Source organism: Palaemon carinicauda, chromosome 1 (genome assembly GCF_036898095.1).
Source record: "Palaemon carinicauda isolate YSFRI2023 chromosome 1, ASM3689809v2, whole genome shotgun sequence".
Classification (NCBI taxonomy): Eukaryota; Metazoa; Arthropoda; class Malacostraca; order Decapoda; family Palaemonidae; genus Palaemon; species Palaemon carinicauda.
Genome location: NC_090725.1, coordinates 286485761 through 286506332, shown reverse-complemented (window position 1 = coordinate 286506332; position 20572 = coordinate 286485761). Strand labels below are relative to the sequence as shown.

Genomic DNA, 20572 nt, shown 5'->3' with positions numbered 1-20572 from the left:
AGGAAAATGTTATGAAGTATAATAGATATTGATACATGAAAAACTAGAATATAGAGCGATAAAATTTTAAATGCAAGTATGCCCAGGTAAAAAATGAAATTGCAAGAATTGAGTACAATGATTAAATATTTCTGTTGTCATGAATAACAATAGAGATCCTCTAATTTCAGTGAGGAAGCATCTGTTCCCAGAAAAGGAATAGATGTACTCTCTGAAGCAGTGTAACCAGATTAGAATTTGAAACCATCAAGAAAATCAAAGCAAGGATCAGGGAATTCGACTAATAGCACACGGGGAAAATGCGAAAGAACAGTATAAAATATCAGTAGCAATTTTAAAGGCAAAATAACGAACTAAAGAGAAGATTACTAACCATAAAAAACGTAAGAACTCTACTTAGTACAATGAAGCCTTTGTGAATCCATTCTATTTTCCCCCACATACCCCTAAAAACAGACATATCCAAAAACCTTGGAGGCTTTCAAGAATTTAAAAGGTATCTGTAAATCTTATAAATAGAAAGTATAGAGAATGTATAGTATTCAGGAATGTGATTTGGGGGACTGGAAACATTGATATTGCGTAGAAAATATTAGTGAAATTAGGGCAAATTATAATAATCTAAGCAAAACACGATGAAAGCTGGATATTATGGAGGGAAAAATTGTGGAAAAGAACAATTGTAAATTTGATAAGGAAAGTTAAGAACGTGACATAGGTTTCCATGAAATGTGGGAAACAGTAAAGAGAGAAGCAAATATAGGGTGAAATGTTTGAACAGAATTACCCAGTACAATGGTGGTGGTTGTTGTAGTTTGAGTTGAAGTTGTCGTGACTGGAGCTATAGACGATGTGGTTAAAACCTCTGTAGTAGTGGTTGACGAAATTTGAGTTTTTGATGTTGTAGGTAGAGTCGTCATGGTTGAAGAGGAAGTTCTTGTGGTTGGAGCTGGAGTTGTTGTGTTTTGAGATTGAGTTGTTGTGGTTGGAGCTGGAGTTGTGGTGTTTGGTGATAGAGTTATTGTGGTTGGAGCTGGAGTTGTTGCGGTTGGAGATAAAGTTGTTGTGGTTGGAGACTGAGTTGTTGTGGTTGGAGTTAAAGTTGTTGTGGTTGGAGATAAAGTTGTTGTAGTTGGAGCTGGAGTTGTTGTGTTTTGAGATGGAGTTGTTGTTGTTGGATATTGAGTTGTTGTGGTTGGAGCTAGAGTTGTGGTGTTTGGTGATAGAGTTGTTGTGGTTGGAGACTGAGTTGTTGTGGTTGGAGATAAAGTTGTTGTGGTTGGAGACTGAGTTGTTGTGGTTGGAGATAAAGTTGTTGTGGTTGGAGACTGAGTTGTTGTGGTTGGAGCTGGAGTTGTTGTGTTTTGAGATGGAGTTGTTGTTGTTGGATATTGAGTTGTTGTGGTTGGAGCTAGAGTTGTGGTGTTTGGTGATAGAGTTGTTGTGGTTGGAGACTGAGTTGTTGTGGTTGGAGATAAAGTTGTTGTGGTTGGAGACTGAGTTGTTGTGGTTAGAGATAAAGTTGTTGTGGTTGAAGACTGAGTTGTTGTGGTTGGAGACATAGTTGTGGTTGGAGATAAAGTTGTTGTGGTTGGAGACTGAGTTGTTGTGGTTGGAGATAAAGTTGTTGTGGTTGGAGACTGAGTTGTTGTGGTTCGAGATAAAGTTGTTGTGGTTGGAGACTGAGTTGTTGTGGTTGGAGACTGAGTTGTTGTGGTTGGAGATAAAGTTGTTGTGGTTGGAGACTGAGTTGTTGTGGTTGGAGCTGGAGTTGTTGTGTTTTGAGATGGAGTTGTTGTTGTTGGATATTGAGTTGTTGTGGTTGGAGCTAGAGTTGTGGTGTTTGGTGATAGAGTTGTTGTGGTTGGAGATAAAGTTGTTGTGGTTGGAGACTGAGTTGTTGTGGTTGGAGATAAAGTTGTTGTGGTTGGAGACTGAGTTGTTGTGGTTGGAGCTGGAGTTGTTGTGTTTTGAGATGGAGTTGTTGTTGTTGGATATTGAGTTGTTGTGGTTGGAGCTAGAGTTGTGGTGTTTGGTGATATAGTTGTTGTGGTTGGAGACTGAGTTGTTGTGGTTGGAGATAAAGTTGTTGTGGTTGGAGACTGAGTTGTTGTGGTTGGAGCTGGAGTTGTTGTGTTTTGAGATGGAGTTGTTGTTGTTGGATATTGAGTTGTTGTGGTTGGAGCTAGAGTTGTTGTGGTTGGAGATAAAGTTGTTGTGGTTGGAGATAAAGTTGTTGTGGTTGGAGACTGAGTTGTTGTGGTTGGAGATAAAGTTGTTGTGGTTGGAGACTGAGTTGTTGTGGTTGGAGATAAAGTTGTTGTGGTTGGAGACTGAGTTGTTGTGGTTGGAGATAAAGTTGTTGTGGTTGGAGACTGAGTTGTTGTGGTTGGAGCTGGAGTTGTTGTGTTTTGAGATGGAGTTGTTGTTGTTGGATATTGAGTTGTTGTGGTTGGAGCTAGAGTTGTGGTGTTTGGTGATAGAGTTGTTGTGGTTGGATATTGAGTTGTTGTGGTTGGAGATTGAGTTGTTGTGGTTAGAGATGGAGTTGTTGTGTTTTGAGATAAAGTTGTTGTTGTTGGATATTGAGTTGTTGTGGTTGGAGCTAGAGTTGTGGTGTTTGGTGATAGAGTTGTTGTGGTTGGAGATAAAGTTGTTGTGGTTGGAGATAAAGTTGTTGTGGTTGGAGATAAAGTTGTTGTGGTTGGAGACTGAGTTGTTGTGGTTGGAGACTGAGTTGTTGTGTTTTGAGATGGAGTTGTTGTTTTTGGATATTGAGTTGTTGTGGTTGGAGCTAGAGTTGTGGTGTTTGGTGATAGAGTTGTTGTGGTTGGAGATAAAGTTGTTGTGGTTGGAGATTGAGTTGTTGTGGTTAGAGATGGAGTTGTTGTGTTTTGAGATGGAGTTGTTGTTGTTGGATATTGAGTTGTTGTGGTTGGAGCTAGAGTTGTGGTGTTTGGTGATAGAGTTGTTGTGGTTGGAGATAAAGTTGTTGTGGTTGGAGACTGAGTTGTTGTGGTTGGAGATAAAGTTGTGGTTGGAGACTGAGTTGTTGTGGTTGGAGATAAATTTGTTGTGGTTGGAGACTGAGTTGTTGTGGTTGGAGCTGGAGTTGTTGTGTTTTGAGATGGAGTTGTTGTTGTTGGATATCGAGTTGTTGTGGTTGGAGCTAGAGTTGTGGTGTTTGGTGATAGAGTTGTTGTGGTTGGAGATAAAGTTGTTGTGGTTGGAGACTGAGTTGTTGTGGTTGGAGATAAAGTTGTTGTGGTTGAAGACTGAGTTGTTGTGGTTGGAGATAAAGTTGTTGTGGTTGGAGACTGAGTTGTTGTGGTTGGAGCTGGAGTTGTTGTGTTTTGAGATGGAGTTGTTGTTGTTGGATATTGAGTTGTTGTGGTTGGAGCTAGAGTTGTGGTGTTTGGTGATAGAGTTGTTGTGGTTGGAGATAAAGTTGTTGTGGTTGGAGACTGAGTTGTTGTGGTTGGAGATAAAGTTGTTGTGGTTGGAGCTGGAGTTGTTGTGTTTTGAGATGGAGTTGTTGTTGTTGGATATTGAATTGTTGTGGTTGGAGCTAGAGTTGTGGTGTTTGGTGATAGAGTTGTTGTGATTGGAGATAAAGTTGTTGTGGTTTGAGATAAAGTTGTTGTGGTTGGAGACTGAGTTGTTGTGGTTGGAGATAAAGTTGTTGTGGTTGGAGGCTGAGTTGTTGTGGTTGGAGATAAAGTTGTTGTGGTTGGAGACTGAGTTGTTGGGGTTGGAGCTGGAGTTGTGGTGTTTGGTGATAGAGTTATTGTGGTTGGAGATTGAGTTGTTGTGGTTGGAGACTGAGTTGTTGTGGTTGGAGATAAAGTTGTTGTGGTTGAAGACTGAGTTGTTGTGGTTGGAGACATAGTTGTTGTGGTTGGAGATAAAGTTGTTGTGGTTGGAGACTGAGTTGTTGTGGTTGGAGATAAAGTTGTTGTGGTTGGAGACTGAGTTGTTGTGGTTGGAGATAAAGTTGTTGTGGTTGGAGACTGAGTTGTTGTGGTTGGAGATAAAGTTGTTGTGGTTGGAGACTGAGTTGTTGTGGTTGGAGACTGAGTTGTTGTGGTTGGAGATAAAGTTGTTGTGGTTGGAGACTGAGTTGTTGTGGTTGGAGCTGGAGTTGTTGTGTTTTGAGATGGAGTTGTTGTTGTTGGATATTGAGTTTTTGTGGTTGGAGCTAGAGTTGTGGTGTTTGGTGATAGAGTTGTTGTGGTTGGAGATAAAGTTGTTGTGGTTGGAGACTGAGTTGTTGTGGTTGGAGATAAAGTTGTTGTGGTTGGAGACTGAGTTGTTGTGGTTGGAGCTGGAGTTGTTGTGTTTTGAGATGGAGTTGTTGTTGTTGGATATTGAGTTGTTGTGGTTGGAGCTAGAGTTGTGGTGTTTGGTGATATAGTTGTTGTGGTTGGAGACTGAGTTGTTGTGGTTGGAGATAAAGTTGTTGTGGTTGGAGACTGAGTTGTTGTGGTTGGAGCTGGAGTTGTTGTGTTTTGAGATGGAGTTGTTGTTGTTGGATATTGAGTTGTTGTGGTTGGAGCTAGAGTTGTTGTGGTTGGAGATAAAGTTGTTGTGGTTGGAGATAAAGTTGTTGTGGTTGGAGACTGAGTTGTTGTGGTTGGAGATAAAGTTGTTGTGGTTGGAGACTGAGTTGTTGTGGTTGGAGATAAAGTTGTTGTGGTTGGAGACTGAGTTGTTGTGGTTGGAGCTGGAGTTGTTGTGTTTTGAGATGGAGTTGTTGTTGTTGGATATTGAGTTGTTGTGGTTGGAGCTAGAGTTGTGGTGTTTGGTGATAGAGTTGTTGTGGTTGGATATTGAGTTGTTGTGGTTGGAGATTGAGTTGTTGTGGTTAGAGATGGAGTTGTTGTGTTTTGAGATAAAGTTGTTGTTGGATATTGAGTTGTTGTGGTTGGAGCTAGAGTTGTGGTGTTTGGTGATAGAGTTGTTGTGGTTGGAGATAAAGTTGTTGTGGTTGGAGATAAAGTTGTTGTGGTTGGAGACTGAGTTGTTGTGGTTGGAGACTGAGTTGTTGTTTTTGGATATTGAGTTGTTGTGGTTGGAGCTAGAGTTGTGATGTTTGGTGATAGAGTTGTTGTGGTTGGAGATAAAGTTGTTGTGGTTGGAGATTGAGTTGTTGTGGTTAGAGATGGAGTTGTTGTGTTTTGAGATGGAGTTGTTGTTGTTGGATATTGAGTTGTTGTGGTTGGAGCTAGAGTTGTGGTGTTTGGTGATAGAGTTGTTGTGGTTGGAGATAAAGTTGTGGTTGGAGACTGAGTTGTTGTGGTTGGAGATAAAGTTGTGGTTGGAGACTGAGTTGTTGTGGTTGGAGATAAAGTTGTTGTGGTTGGAGACTGAGTTGTTGTGGTTGGAGCTGGAGTTGTTGTGTTTTGAGATGGAGTTGTTGTTGTTGGATATCGAGTTGTTGTGGTTGGAGCTAGAGTTGTGGTGTTTGGTGATAGAGTTGTTGTGGTTGGAGATAAAGTTGTTGTGGTTGGAGACTGAGTTGTTGTGGTTGGAGATAAAGTTGTTGTGGTTGGAGACTGAGTTGTTGTGGTTGGAGATAAAGTTGTTGTGGTTGGAGACTGAGTTGTTGTGGTTGGAGCTGGAGTTGTTGTGTTTTGAGATGGAGTTGTTGTTGTTGGATATTGAGTTGTTGTGGTTGGAGCTAGAGTTGTGGTGTTTGGTGATAGAGTTGTTGTGGTTGGAGATAAAGTTGTTGTGGTTGGAGACTGAGTTGTTGTGGTTGGAGATAAAGTTGTTGTGGTTGGAGCTGGAGTTGTTGTGTTTTGAGATGGAGTTGTTGTTGTTGGATATTGAATTGTTGTGGTTGGAGCTAGAGTTGTGGTGTTTGGTGATAGAGTTGTTGTGGTTGGAGATAAAGTTGTTGTGGTTTGAGATAAAGTTGTTGTGGTTGGAGACTGAGTTGTTGTGGTTGGAGATAAAGTTGTTGTGGTTGGAGACTGAGTTGTTGTGGTTGGAGATAAAGTTGTTGTGGTTGGAGACTGAGTTGTTGTGGTTGGAGATAAAGTTGTTGTGGTTGGAGACTGAGTTGTTGTGGTTGGAGCTGGAGTTGTTGTGTTTTGAGATGGAGTTGTTGTTGTTGGATATTGAGTTGTTGTGGTTGGAGCTAGAGTTGTGGTGTTTGGTGATAGAGTTGTTGTGGTTGGAGATAAAGTTGTTGTGGTTTGAGATAAAGTTGTTGTGGTTGGAGACTGAGTTGTTGTGGTTGGAGATAAAGTTGTTGTGGTTGGAGGCTGAGTTGTTGTGGTTTGAGATAAAGTTGTTGTGGTTGGAGACTGAGTTGTTGTGGTTGGAGATAAAGTTGTTGTGGTTGGAGGCTGAGTTGTTGTTGTTGGATATTGAGTTATTGTGGTTGGAGATTGAGTTGTTGTGGTTGGAGATTGAGTTGTTGTGGTTAGAGATGGAGTTGTTGTGTTTTGAGACGGAGTTGTTGTTGGATATTGAGTTGTTGTGGTTGGAGATGGAGTTGTTGTGTTTTGAGATGGAGTTATTGTTGTTGGAGACTGAGTTGTTGTGGTTGGAGATGGAGTTGTTGTGTTTTGAGATGGAGTTGTTGTTGGATATTGAGTTGTTGTGGTTGGAGCTAGAGTTGTTGTGGTTGGAGATGGAGTTGTTGTATTATGAGATGGAGTTGTTGTTGTTGGATATTGAGTTGTTGTGGTTGGAGCTAGAGTTGTTGTGGTTGGAGATGGAGTTGTTGTGTTTTGAGATGGAGTTGTTGTTGGAGATGGAGTTGTTGTGGTTGGAGCTGGAGTTGTTGTGTTTTGAGATGGAGTTGTTGTTGTTGGATATTGAGTTGTTGTGGTTGGAGCTAGAGTTGTTGTGGTGGGAGCTGGAGTTGTTGTGTTTTGAGATGGAGTTGTTGTTGTTGGATATTGAGTTGTTGTGGTTGGAGCTAGAGTTGTGGTGTTTGGTGATAGAGTTGTTGTGGTTGGAGATAAAGTTGTTGTGGTTGGAGACTGAGTTGTTGTGGTTGGAGATAAAGTTGTTGTGGTTGGAGACTGAGTTGTTGTGGTTGGAGCTGGAGTTGTTGTGTTTTGAGATGGAGTTGTTGTTGTTGGATATTGAGTTGTTGTGGTTGGAGCTAGAGTTGTGGTGTTTGGTGATAGAGTTGTTGTGGTTGGAGACTGAGTTGTTGTGGTTGGAGATAAAGTTGTTGTGGTTGGAGACTGAGTTGTTGTGGTTGGAGATAAAGTTGTTGTGGTTGGAGACTGAGTTGTTGTGGTTGGAGACATAGTTGTTGTGGTTGGAGACTGAGTTGTTGTGGTTGGAGATAAAGTTGTTGTGGTTGGAGACTGAGTTGTTGTGGTTGGAGATAAAGTTGTTGTGGTTGGAGACTGAGTTGTGGTTGGAGATAAAGTTGTTGTGGTTGGAGACTGAGTTGTTGTGGTTTGAGATAAAGTTGTTGTGGTTGGAGACTGAGTTGTTGTGGTTGGAGACTGAGTTGTTGTGGTTAGAGATAAAGTTGTTGTGGTTGGAGACTGAGTTGTTGTGGTTGGAGATAAAGTTGTTGTGGTTGGAGACTGAGTTGTTGTGGTTGGAGCTGGAGTTGTTGTGTTTTGAGATGGAGTTGTTGTTGTTGGATATTGAGTTGTTGTGGTTGGAGCTAGAGTTGTGGTGTTTGGTGATAGAGTTGTTGTGGTTGGAGATAAAGTTGTTGTGGTTGGAGTTAAAGTTGTTGTGGTTGGAGACTGAGTTGTTGTGGTTGGAGCTGGAGTTGTTGTGTTTTGAGATGGAGTTGTTGTTGTTGGATATTGAGTTGTTGTGGTTGGAGCTAGAGTTGTGGTGTTTGGTGATATAGTTGTTGTGGTTGGAGACTGAGTTGTTGTGGTTGGAGACTGAGTTGTTGTGGTTGGAGATAAAGTTGTTGTGGTTGGAGACTGAGTTGTTGTGGTTGGAGCTGGAGTTGTTGTGTTTTGAGATGGAGTTGTTGTTGTTGGATATTGAGTTGTTGTGGTTGGAGCTAGAGTTGTGGTGTTTGGTGATAGAGTTGTTGTGGTTGGAGATAAAGTTGTTGTGGTTGGAGATAAAGTTGTTGTGGTTGGAGACTGAGTTGTTGTGGTTGGAGATAAAGTTGTTGTGGTTGGAGACTGAGTTGTTGTGGTTGGAGATAAAGTTGTTGTGGTTGGAGATAAAGTTGTTGTGGTTGGAGACTGAGTTGTTGTGGTTGGAGCTGGAGTTGTTGTGTTTTGAGATGGAGTTGTTGTTGTTGGATATTGAGTTGTTGTGGTTGGAGCTAGAGTTGTGGTGTTTGGTGATAGAGTTGTTGTGGTTGGATATTGAGTTGTTGTGGTTGGAGATTGAGTTGTTGTGGTTAGAGATGGAGTTGTTGTGTTTTGAGATAAAGTTGTTGTTGTTGGATATTGAGTTGTTGTGGTTGGAGATAAAGTTGTTGTGGTTGGAGATAAAGTTGTTGTGGTTGGAGACTGAGTTGTTGTGGTTGGAGCTGGAGTTGTGTTTTGAGATGGAGTTGTTGTTGTTGGATATTGAGTTGTTGTGGTTGGAGCTAGAGTTGTGGTGTTTGGTGATAGAGTTGTTGTGGTTGGAGATAAAGTTGTTGTGGTTGGAGATTGAGTTGTTGTGGTTAGATATGGAGTTGTTGTGTTTTGAGATGGAGTTGTTGTTGTTGGATATTGAGTTGTTGTGGTTGGAGCTAGAGTTGTGGTGTTTGGTGATAGAGTTGTTGTGGTTGGAGATAAAGTTGTTGTGGTTGGAGACTGAGTTGTTGTGGTTGGAGATAAAGTTGTGGTTGGAGACTGAGTTGTTGTGGTTGGAGATAAAGTTGTTGTGGTTGGAGCTGGAGTTGTTGTGTTTTGAGATGGAGTTGTTGTTGTTGGATATTGAGTTGTTGTGGTTGGAGCTAGAGTTGTGGTGTTTGGTGATAGAATTGTTGTGGTTGGAGATAAAGTTGTTGTGGTTGGAGATAAAGTTGTTGTTGTTGGATATTGAGTTGTTGTGGTTGGAGATGGAGTTGTTGTTGTTGGAGATGGAGTTGTTGTGGTTGGAGCTGGAGTTGTTGTGGTTGGAGATGGAGTTGTTGTGGTTGGAGATGGCGTTGTTGTGTTTTGAGATGGAGTTGTTGTTGGATATTGAGTTGTTGTGGTTGGAGCTAGAGTTGTTGTGGTTGGAGATGGAGTTGTTGTGGTTGGAGATGGAGTTGTTGTTGTTAGATATTGAGTTGTTGTGGTTGGAGCTAGAGTTGTTGTGGTTGGAGATGGAGTTGTTGTGTTTTGAGATGGAGTTGTTGTTGTTGGATATTGAGTTGTTGTGGTTGGAGCTAGAGTTGTGGTTGGAGATGGAGTTGTTGTGTTTTGAGATGGAGTTGTTGTTGTTGGATATTGAGTTGTTGTGGTTGGAGCTTGAGTTATTGTGGTTGGAGATGGAGTTGTTGTGTTTTGAGATGGAGTTGTTGTTGTTGGATATTGAGTTGTTGTGGTTGGAGCCGGAGTTGTTGTGGTTGAAGATGGAGTTGTTGTGTTTTGAGATGGAGTTGTTGTGTTTTGAGATGGAGTTGTTGTTGTTGGATATTGAGTTGTGGTTGGATATTGAGTTGTTGTGGTTTGAGCTGGAGTTGTTGTGTTTTGAGATGGGGTTGTTGTTGTTGGATATTGAATTGTTGTGGTTGGAGCTGGAGTTGTTGTGGTTGGATATGGAGTTGTTGTGTTTTGAGATGGAGTTGTTGTTGTTGGATATTTCGTTGTTGTTGTTGGATATTTCGTTGTTGTGGTTGGAGCTGGAGTTGTTGTGGTTGAAGATGGAGTTGTTGTGGTTGGAGATGGAGTTGTTGTGTTTTGAGATGGAGTTGTTGTGGTTGGATATTGAGTTGTTGTGGTTGGAGCTGGAGTTGTGTTTTGAGATGGAGTTGTTGTTGTTGGATATTGAGTTGTTGTGGTTGGAGCTGGAGTTGACGTGGTTGGAGATGGAGTTGTTGTGTTTTGAGATGGAGTTGTCGTTGTTGGATATTGAGTTGTTGTGGTTGGAGCTGTAGTTGTTGTGGTTGGAGCTGGAGTTTTTGTGGTTGGAGCTGGAGTTGTTGTGTTTAGAGATGGAGTTGTTGTTGTTGGATATTGAGTTGTTGTGGTTGGAGCTAGAGTTGTTGTGGTTGGAGATGGAGTTGTTGTGTTTTGAGATGGAGTTGTTGTTGTTGGATATTTAGTTGTTGTGGTTGGAGCTGGAGTTGTTGTGGTTGAAGATGGAGTTGTTGTGGTTGGAGATGGAGTTGTTGTGTTTTGAGATGAAGTTGTTGTTGTTGGATATTGAGTTGTTGTGGTTTGAGCTGGAGTTGTTGTGGTTGGAGCTGGAGTAGTTGTTGTTGGATATTGAGTTGTTGTTGTTGGAGACTGAGTTGTTGTGGTTGGAGCTGGAGTTGTTGTGTTTTGAGATGGAGTTGTTGTTGTTGGATATTGAGTTGTTGTGGTTGGAGTTGGAGTTGTTGTGGTTGGAGCTGGAGTTGTGTTTTGAGGTGGAGTTGTTGTTGTTGGATATTGAGTTGTTGTGGTTGGAGCTAGAGTTGTGGTGTTTGGTGATAGAGTTGTTGTGGTTGGAGATAAAGTTGTTGTGGTTGGAGACTGAGTTGTTGTTGTTGGAGATAAAGTTGTGGTTGGAGACTGAGTTGTTGTGGTTGGAGATAAAGTTGTTGTGGTTGGAGCTGGAGTTGTTGTGTTTTGAGATGGAGTTGTTGTTGTTGGATATCGAGTTGTTGTGGTTGGAGCTAGAGTTGTGGTGTTTGGAGATAGAGTTGTTGTGGTTGGAGATAAAGTTGTTGTGGTTGGAGACTGAGTTGTTGTGGTTGGAGATAAAGTTGTTGTGGTTGGAGACTGAGTTGTTGTGGTTGGAGATAAAGTTGTTGTGGTTGAAGACTGAGTTGTTGTGGTTGGAGACATAGTTGTTGTGGTTGGAGATAAAGTTATTGTTGTTGGATATTGAGTTGTTGTGGTTGGAGCTAGAGTTGTGGTGTTTGGTGATAGAGTTGTTGTGGTTGGAGATAAAGTTGTTGTGGTTGGAGACTGAGTTGTTGTGGTTGGAGATAAAGTTGTTGTGGTTGGAGCTGGAGTTGTTGTGTTTTGAGATGGAGTTGTTGTTGTTGGATATTGAATTGTTGTGGTTGGAGCTAGAGTTGTGGTGTTTGGTGATAGAGTTGTTTTGATTGGAGATAAAGTTGTTGTGGTTTGAAATAAAGTTGTTGTGGTTGGAGACTGAGTTGTTGTGGTTGGAGATAAAGTTGTTGTGGTTGGAGGCTGAGTTGTTGTGGTTGGAGATAAAGTTGTTGTGGTTGGAGACTGAGTTGTTGTGGTTGGAGCTGGAGTTGTGGTGTTTGGTGATAGAGTTATTGTGGTTGGAGATTGAGTTGTTGTGGTTGGAGATTGAGTTGTTGTGGTTAGAGATGGAGTTGTTGTGTTTTGAGATGGAGTTGTTGTTGGATATTGAGTTGTTGAGGTTGGAACTAGAGTTGTTGTGGTTGGAGATGGAGTTGTTGTGTTTTGAGATGGAGTTATTGTTGTTGGAGACTGAGTTGTTGTGGTTGGAGATGGAGTTGTTGTGTTTTGAGATGGAGTTGTTGTTGGATATTGAGTTGTTGTGGTTGGAGCTAGAGTTGTTGTGGTTGGAGATGGAGTTGTTGTATTATGAGATGGAGTTGTTGTTGTTGGATATTGAGTTGTTGTGGTTGGAGCTAGAGTTGTTGTGGTTGGAGATGGAGTTGTTGTGTTTTGAGATGGAGTTGTTGTTGGAGATGGAGTTGTTGTGGTTGGAGCTGGAGTTGTTGTGTTTTGAGATGGAGTTGTTGTTGTTGGATATTGAGTTGTTGTGGTTGGAGCTAGAGTTGTTGTGGTTGGAGCTGGAGTTGTTGTGTTTTGAGATGGAGTTGTTGTTGTTGGATATTGAGTTGTTGTGGTTGGAGATGGAGTTGTTGTGTTTTGAGGTGGAGTTGTTGTTGTTGGATATTGAGTTGTTGTAGTTGGAGCTGGAGTTGTTGTGGTTGGAGATGGAATTGTTGTGTTTTGAGATGGAGTTGTTGTTGTTGGATATTGAGTTGTTGTTGTTGGATATTGAGTTGTTGCGGTTGGAGCTAGAGTTGTTGTGGTTGGAGATGGAGTTGTTGTGTTTTGAGATGGAGTTGTTGTTGTTGGATATTGAGTTGTTGTGGTTGGAGCTGGAGTTGTTGTTGGATATTGAGTTGTTGTGTTTTGAGACTGAGTTGTTGTTGTTGGATATTGAGTTGTTGTGGTTGGAGCTGGAGTTGTTGTTGTTGGATATTGAGTTGTTGTGGTTGGAGCTGGAGTTGTTGTGGTTGGAGATGGAGTTGTTGTGTTTTGAGATGGAGTTGTTGTTGTTGGATATTGAGTTGTTGTGGTTTGAGCTGGAGTTGTTGTGGTTGGATATTGAGTTGTTGTGGTTGGAGATGGAGTTGTTGTTGTTGGATATTGAGTTGTTGTGGTTGGAGCTGGAGTTGTTGTGGTTGGAGCTGGAGTTGTTGTGTTTTGAGATGGAGTTGTTGTTGTTGGATATTGAGTTGTTGTGGTTGGGGCTGGAGTTGTTGTGGTTGGAGATGGAGTTGTTGTTGTTGGATATTGAGTTTTTGTGGTTGGAGCTGGAGTTGTTGTGGTTGTAGATGGAGTTGACGTGGTTGGAGATGGAGTTGTTGTGTTTTGAGATGGAGTTGTTGTTGTTGGAGCTGGAGTTGTTGTGATTGGAGCTGAAGTTGTTGTGTTTTGAGATGGAGTGGTTGTTGTTAGATATTGAGTTGTTGTGGTTGGAGATGGAGTTGACGTGGTTGGAGATGGAGTTGACGTGGTTGGAGATGGAGTTGTTGTGTTTTGAGATGGAGTTGTTGGAGTTGTTGTTGTTGGATATTGAGTTGATGTGGTTGGAGCTGGAGTTGTTGTGTTTTGAGATGGAGTTGTTGTTGTTGGATATTGAGTTGTTGTGGATGGAGCTGGAGTTGTTGTGGTTGGAGCTGTAGTTGTTGTTGTTTGAGATGGAGTTGTTGTTGTTGTTGGATATTGAGTTGTTGTGGTTGAAGCTGGAGTTGTTGTGGTTGGAGATGGAGTTGACGTGGTTGGAGATGGAGCTGTTGTGTTTTGAGATGGAGTTGTCGTTTTTGGAGCTGGAGTTGTTGTGGTTGGAGCTGAAGTTGTTGTGGTTAGAGATGGAGTTGTTGTTGTTGGATATTGAGTTGTTGTGGTTGGAGCTGGAGTTGTTGTGGTTGGAGATGGAGTTGTTGTGTTTTGAGATGGAGTTGTCGTTGTTGGATATTGAGTTGTTGTGGTTGAAGCTGGAGTTGTTGTGGTGGGAGCTGGAGTTGTTGTGTTTTGAGATGGAGTTGGCGTTGTTGGATATTGAGTTGTTGTGGTTGAAGCTGGAGTTGTTGTGGTGGGAGCTGGAGTTGTTGTGTTTTGAGATGGAGTTGTTGTTGTTGGAGCTGGAGTTGTTGTTGTTGGAGCTGAAGTTGTTGTGGTTGGAGATGGAGTTGTCGTTGTTGGATATTGAGTTGTTGTGGTTGAAGCTGGAGTTGTTGTGGTGGGAGCTGGAGTTGTTGTGTTTTGAGATGGAGTTGTCGTTGTTGGATATTGAGTTGTTGTGGTTGAAGCTGGAGTTGTTGTTGTTGGATATTGAGTTGTTGTGGTTGGAGCTGGAGTTGTTGTGGTTGAAGATGGAGTTGTTGTGGTTGGAGATGGAGTTGTTGTGTTTTGAGATGGAGTTGTTGTTGTTGGATATTGAGTTGTTGTGGTTGGAGCTGGAGTTGTTGTGGTTGAAGATGGAGTTGACGTGGTTGGAGATGGAGTTGTTGTGTTTTGAGATGGAGTTGTTGTTGTTGGATATTGAGTTGTTGTAGTTGGAGCTGGAGTTGTTGTGGTTGGAGATGGAGTTGTTGTGGTTGGGGCTGGAGTTGTTGTGTTTTGAGATGGAGTTGTTATTGTTGGATATTGAGTTGTTGTGGTTGGAGCTGGAGTTGTTGTGGTTGAAGATGGAGTTGTTGTGGTTGGAGATGGAGTTGTTGTGTTTTGAGATGGAGTTGTTGTTGTTGGATATTGAGTTGTTGTGGTGGGAGCTGGAGGGTTTGTGGTTGAAGATGGAGTTGACGTGGTTGGAGATGGAGTTGTTGTGTTTTGAGATGGAGTTGTTGTTGTTGGATATTGAGTTGTTGTAGTTGGAGCTGGAGTTGTTGTGGTTGGAGATGGAGTTGTTGTGTTTTGAGATGGAGTTGTTGTGGTTGGAGATGGAGTTGTTGTGGTTGGGGCTGGAGTTGTTGTGGTTGGGGCTGGAGTTGTTGTGGTTGTAGATTGAGTTGATGTGGTTGGAGATAGAGTTGTTGTGGTTGGAGATGGAGTTGTTGTTGTTGGAGCTGAAGGTGTTGTTGTTTGATTAGCAGTTGTTGTGGTATGAGGTGGAGTCGTTGTGTTCAATGTGGTGGTCGTTGTTGAAACCTGCGTTGTTGTCGCTGTAAAGAAAAAATGTTATTACACACTTATTTTCACGAATTCTCATTTTATTTGCCATTTTTATTTAGTCTGATCTTGGTGGGTAATTTTAGAGAGTTTGGAAAAGGTTTCTGAAAAATTTGGGGAACCACGTGATCAGTATTTATGAATATGTATTATTGCAGTAAGGTGATAGGATCTTCCAACTAAATAGAGAAAATTTTGTCCTGAATCACCGATAGACTAATAAAGAATGGCATACATTATGAGACTAGGTGATCTAACCGCAGAAAATGCTACCAGACATAGATTTGCGAAATCATTGGAGCCCTTTGAAACATTTGATGCAAATAATTTAGTGAAGTGTGATGCGTGAGCATTACAACCATCAGTTTATGGTAACTTGATGGTTAATATGTAAGAAAGAAGTTATTCTTTATGTGTGAATGTGGGAATACCAAACCTGCATTCACTCAATTCCTTAAGAGATAGTTATGTTAAATATTCTATTCAATTTAGTGATATTATTATGCCATTGTTAGTTCATAGTCCTGAATTTTACTGATGTAGTGAATCTGTGATGTGAGTGTTTCTAGTTTAAAGTTAGGTGGCACGAAGAATCAGCTGAGGATACTTCAGTGTTTGGATTGGAACTCATACATTTTTAATTGGTAAATGAAAGAAATAGAACAAGTGTCACATGGTGCAAATAAAGGAGGAGGTATTTGATTGAGAAAACATACCTTAAAGGAATTATTAATCTCTATAAGATACGAGATATATTTATCTTCTCGAGAGATGATTCATATGTATAAGTGAAGCAACTCAAATTTTGTTCCCGAGTATTTAGATTAAAAGGGAGTACTTTTATTTTTAGTAAAATGGTTGACTTATTGGACGAATCCAATTGGTAAAGTAGTATTTTGAGTCTTAGTAAGTTTGGCAAAATTAATCCAAAGGAAAATATCTGATATTATGGACAAATAGAGCAACCTTATCTTAATATCAGAAAGTCTGGCAAAATACATTATCAGGAATTTCTTCCTATATTAAGGAATTAATAACTGGAAAAAAGACCCTTTTCTTCTCAACATTCATAATAGTAGTATGTATCCGGAAAATAACTTTCATTGACAACTTTCTTCAGACCAAACATTTAGGTTCAATTATATATTACACCTTAGAGACACAAGAACAAATCTATATCATCCTTCCTGCCTAGTTTCAATTCATCCAGAATGTACCACAACCCGGAGAATGTGCTTTATAAACTCACTTAAGTGACAGAAAGTGCAATAAATGTTGTAGCTATCATGCTTATATCTCGTGGGACTTATCAAGTTTACGTACGTGGGTATAGAAAGAGAAAGAGATAATTTCTTCTTAATGTGTAATCAGTTTGATCATGTTCATGCGTGTATGTAGATTTGTGTGTTCGGGTGAAGAGAGAAAATTATGTTTGAGAACTACATTATTAAGCATACACATACTTTATAGCAATAAGTACCAACAGAATCCACATTTGTCAACTTACACACTATCATTATTACTAAAAGCAAGCTACAACCATATTTGGAAAAGCAAGATGCTATAAGGCTAGTGCTCCAATAGGGAAAAATAGCCCAGTGAGGAAAGGAAATAAGGAAATAGATAAACTACAGTAGTAATAAATAATCAAAATAAAATATGTTAAGAACAGTAACAACATTAAATTAGTTCTTTTATATATAAACTATAAAAACTTCAAAACAAACAAGAGTAAGAAAAATAAGATAGAACAGCGTCCCCAAGTGTACCCTCAAGCAAGATAACTCTCATCCAAGGAAGTGGAAGGCCATTGTGGTACAGAGGCTATGGCACTATCAAGACTAGAGAACAATGGTTTGATTTTGTAGTGTCCTTCTCCTAGAAGAGCTGCTTACCATAGCTAAAGTCTTTAGTCTCATGGGGGGAGAACAAAGCTAAGAAAAGGGTGGCTGATTTCAGTAACAAGCAACATTTATATACCAAAAGGACTGAATTATTTGGCAATCAGACTAACTAACAACCTGACTGAATGTCATATCATGTAGGCCTATGTCCAATAAGAAGTACAATGTTTTGTTTGTAGGTCTTATTTTCTTTTATACCACAATAAATGTTTACCACTAAAACCAACATGGATCTATAGGTGACTATTTAGGACATGCCATTCTAAATTGTATGGTATTTTAGTATATATATATATATATATATATATATATATATATATATATATATATATGTGTGTGTGTGTGTGTGTGTGTGTGTGTGATATATACATGTATGTGTCTGTGTATTTATATAAAGCTCGAATTTCAAGTAAAGTAATGTGCATGCTCAAATTATAGACATTATGCCTCTATGTTATATTAGCCTATACGAATCAATGAACTTCAACACAATAAGATTTATTCTACTTCCAGAGACTCATATCTTCATATTTGTAGGGTAGTAATACTTGGGAATTGAATAGGAAAACAATAGCCCATTAAATAATCCTTAAGATAATAATTATTTTCTTTAATTTATTTTCATCTTTATTAACAGTATCATTATCTATGTAGAAACATACTTCATTACAGCATTCTGTTACTCCTAACAGTTACTGTAAACAACTACACTACATAAATAGATTTCCTTACTTGTTGATGTTGCGTTCAGTCCATAAATAAGTAGGAGCACATAGTTATTAGCTTCATTTATGACGTTCTCTAGTGACTGTATTTGGTCTTGTTCAATGCTGACTACCCCAGTCTCTACGAGACCCACAAATTCCACGAGCAAGTAGGTCATACACTCAACCTCAGCAGGATCGCTACTTTCAGTCACAGATAGGAAGTAGTGCCCCATGATGTCAACGAAGTTGGTTGGAGTATCTGTTAGAGAGCTGTTCACTCCGCAGTAAGGGGAGATGTATATGGTCTCGTTGTCAATCACATCTAATCCATAGTCCAAGGTACGCCGTTTTCGACCTCCTGGGCTGTTTCTCTGCTTCAACAGAGTTGTCAGTGTATTGATCGTTCCAACTGCCTCCTTGATGGTTTGAATAAGCTTTCTCTCTGCTGGTGATTTAAGGAAACAAGTGATTATATGATCAAACACAAGGAGATTCACAATGATATGAGTTTTGAAAAGTTAGAAAAATAGACATTATTACATAGGTGCATTTAAACTCTTCATTGAATATATTTTAACATTAGTGTAATTAAGGTGGATTGGGACAAGACCAGGTGTAAAATTTCAAATGTTTTGACTGAAAAAACAAATACGGAAACAAACACAAGAACACAACCTAACCTAAAGTTCCCCTACGTAACCTAACCTAGGAGCCGTATCTTTTGACTGCCGTATTCTTAGCTTACTGTAAGACTAGGTCTCAACCCGCTATTGCATCCCAACTATCTTCACCCTTAGCAAGGCAGCACTGATTCATAATATTTCATAAATTGTTAAACTGTCTCCATAAAATATTTCAGACAAAGATAAACATTTTCCTCATAAAAGATTGATTTGATAGGTAATAAGAAAGTTTACGCCTGTCTCAACGAAGTACATTCACCCCATACCATTAAACTACTTGTAGTATCCCTCTCAGCATGTTTTTGTATGGTGAATACTTTCTAAACAAAATAAAAAGTGACCATTAACATAAAAACTAAAAGAAAAGCAGACTGAAAACAAAGAGTAATTTTTCAAATGACAGCTGACAGTAATTCGTTGTAGCCATCATGGTCAGTAGTTTTAAGCTTTTATGGTTTTGGAGCGACTTTCCTTCCTTACAAAGGAAAAAATAAACGAGAAAAGAAAATAGTGAAGAACTAAGCAGGAGAAATCCTAGTAAACATAAGTAAAAAAATCTATGCCAGTTTTCCTTGGTGAAATGGAAATAGAGTTTGTTCCCACACTAACAAACCTTATGCTATTTATGTGGATATTCTTTCGGCAAAGCTGGAAGGTAGCCATTAGACTTGAAATTTGAGGTGGCAACCCTACCTAACCGCTGTAGTGGGTAGGTAGGGGGTGGCTAGGGGGTACCCAGAAGCCCATATCTGCTCACTGATCAGTGAACCACGTCACTTTTCTTTTGGCTGGTAGAGATCAGATGTCCCCGCTCTCTCCTCCTCAAGGCTTAGCCATATTAACAGACTTGCTTTTACACTCATCTTTTTCTTTTTAGGTGTGACTGCGCTTCTTTCTTGACGATCCCATGCGGACTTATCCCAGATGCGAGGGTCGCCCTTATGGCACCTTCATGTCGTTGGTGGAGCCCGGTCTGCACTCCATGTGCCCAATCTGCAGGGGGCGTTGCTGTGAGCAGGGCTCAGCCTGTGATGTGTACAAGGAGTGGCCTGCCTCCCAGTGGGAGAGATTTAGACGTTGCAGGAAGAGGAAAGCTAAGTGTGATCTTTCTCCCCCAGGGTCTTCCAGTGGGCTTAAAACACAGCGAGCTTCAAATTCGCATACGCCTAGATCTCTTCCCGAAGCTCCTGCTTGCTTGCTTTCCTCCTTTGGGCGATCAAGTAAGAGCGCAGACAACTAACTCCTTGGCAAGCTAGGAATACTGGGTAGGGGGTTGCTCCCCTTAGTGAAGCAACTTCCCCTCCAGACACTGGGGAGCCATTTTCACTTGCAGATGTGTTGCAGGTGTGGCCATCTCTGGTGGTTTCTGTTCCCCATCGAAGGAAGCGGTGCTGCAACTCCTTCAGCGTGGTGCTAGGAAGGACTCTTCGCCGGTGGCATCTACTTCCTTTGGTCTGGACGTTTGCGAGGTCCATCTTTCTCCCTCTCCAGGCCCTTCCACGCTCGGACGAGGCGATTGCTCCCGTTCGCCCCTCCAACGGCCTCCTGACGAACCTCTCGTCATCCTGGGACATCTTCGTCACCTAACCCACTGCCTTTTCTTTCTCCTCACAGGAATAGTTCCAGCTTGAGTGCTAACCTCCTGCCTGCTGCAGACGTAGATGATCTTCAAGGAGCGAGCATTCCATCTGCTCGCCGATCGCAAGGATGAGACACTCCATCTTCTCATTCTTCTGGATGATCTTTGTCAGGACGTCGTTCATGATGATCCGAAGATCATATATGAGATCGCAGGTCATCATGATCTCGGCGCTCTTCTTCGTGAAGGCGTTTTATCTCTAGAGCTTCATGCTCACGAGACCGAAGGTTATCACGGTCTTGGCGCTCTTCATCTAGAAGGCGATGTTACTCTAAAGCCTCATGCTCACTAGACCGAAGGTTATTACGTTCTTGGCACTCTTCATCTAGAAGGCGGCCTAACTCTTGAGCTAAAAGCTCATAATAATATGCTAAACGCTCACAATCACGAGTTAAATGCTCTAGATCGAGGTTTGGACATATGCGTTCGCGATCTCAATGCTCCCGATCACGATGGCGATGCTCACGATTGGGGGAGCAATGCTCATGATCATAAAGGCAACGATCACACTTACAAGGGTGAAACTCATGTTCATAAAGACGACTCTCATGATCGCGAGAAAAATACTCAGGGCGTTCTAGGCGCTCACAGTTACAAACAAGACGATCATGATCATGAGCATGATGTTCATGATCACAAGTAAGATGCTCAAGATTACGGATTGAACGGTCACGATCATGACCTAGGCGTTCCTCTTCACGAGTAAGACGTAGGCAGTCACGCTCAACATGTACGTGACACTCTACAGCTCGACACTTTCCATAATGACCTACAACTGGACAAGGACTCCCCACTAACTTCTTTAGGAAGCATCCTGTTAGGCTACTCTCAGCGCCCTTCACGGCCTGGGTTGCTTTAGCGAAGCTATTATCCACACGGCACTCACCAACACGTTCCATCGCGATGCAACATTCACCAAAGTTTCAAATTGCCTCGGTCCCAAGGCTCCCACCTTCGTCTCTAATTAGCGTCAGTGGTCCTCCTGTGCCATAGGAGCCCTTAGGGCCTCCTCCTTTCCGTGAAACGGGCGTTTCTCCTCGTGAATCACGCTCGTTGACGCGTGAATCTCATGATTCCACATGTAAATCTTGTGATTCCACAATCCCGTGTATAATTCACGCTCTGAGGTCCCAAATTCATGAGCGATTGTGGACCC

At 41.2% G+C, this 20572-nt stretch overlaps 1 protein-coding gene across 1 annotated transcript; it reads right to left on the bottom strand.

Annotated features, from left to right (window-relative positions):
- Positions 1 to 916: 916 nt before the first annotated feature.
- LOC137646002 (mucin-2-like) lies at positions 917 to 20315 on the bottom strand. Its single transcript, XM_068379136.1, has 6 exons — positions 19931 to 20315; positions 17120 to 17539; positions 12564 to 14476; positions 7059 to 7520; positions 3339 to 5285; positions 917 to 991 (listed from the first exon to the last, which is right to left on the bottom strand). The coding sequence occupies exons 1-6, from the start codon at positions 20313 to 20315 to the stop codon at positions 917 to 919; spliced, it is 5202 nt and encodes a 1733-aa protein (XP_068235237.1).
- Between the last annotated feature and the right edge of the window lie 257 nt (positions 20316 to 20572).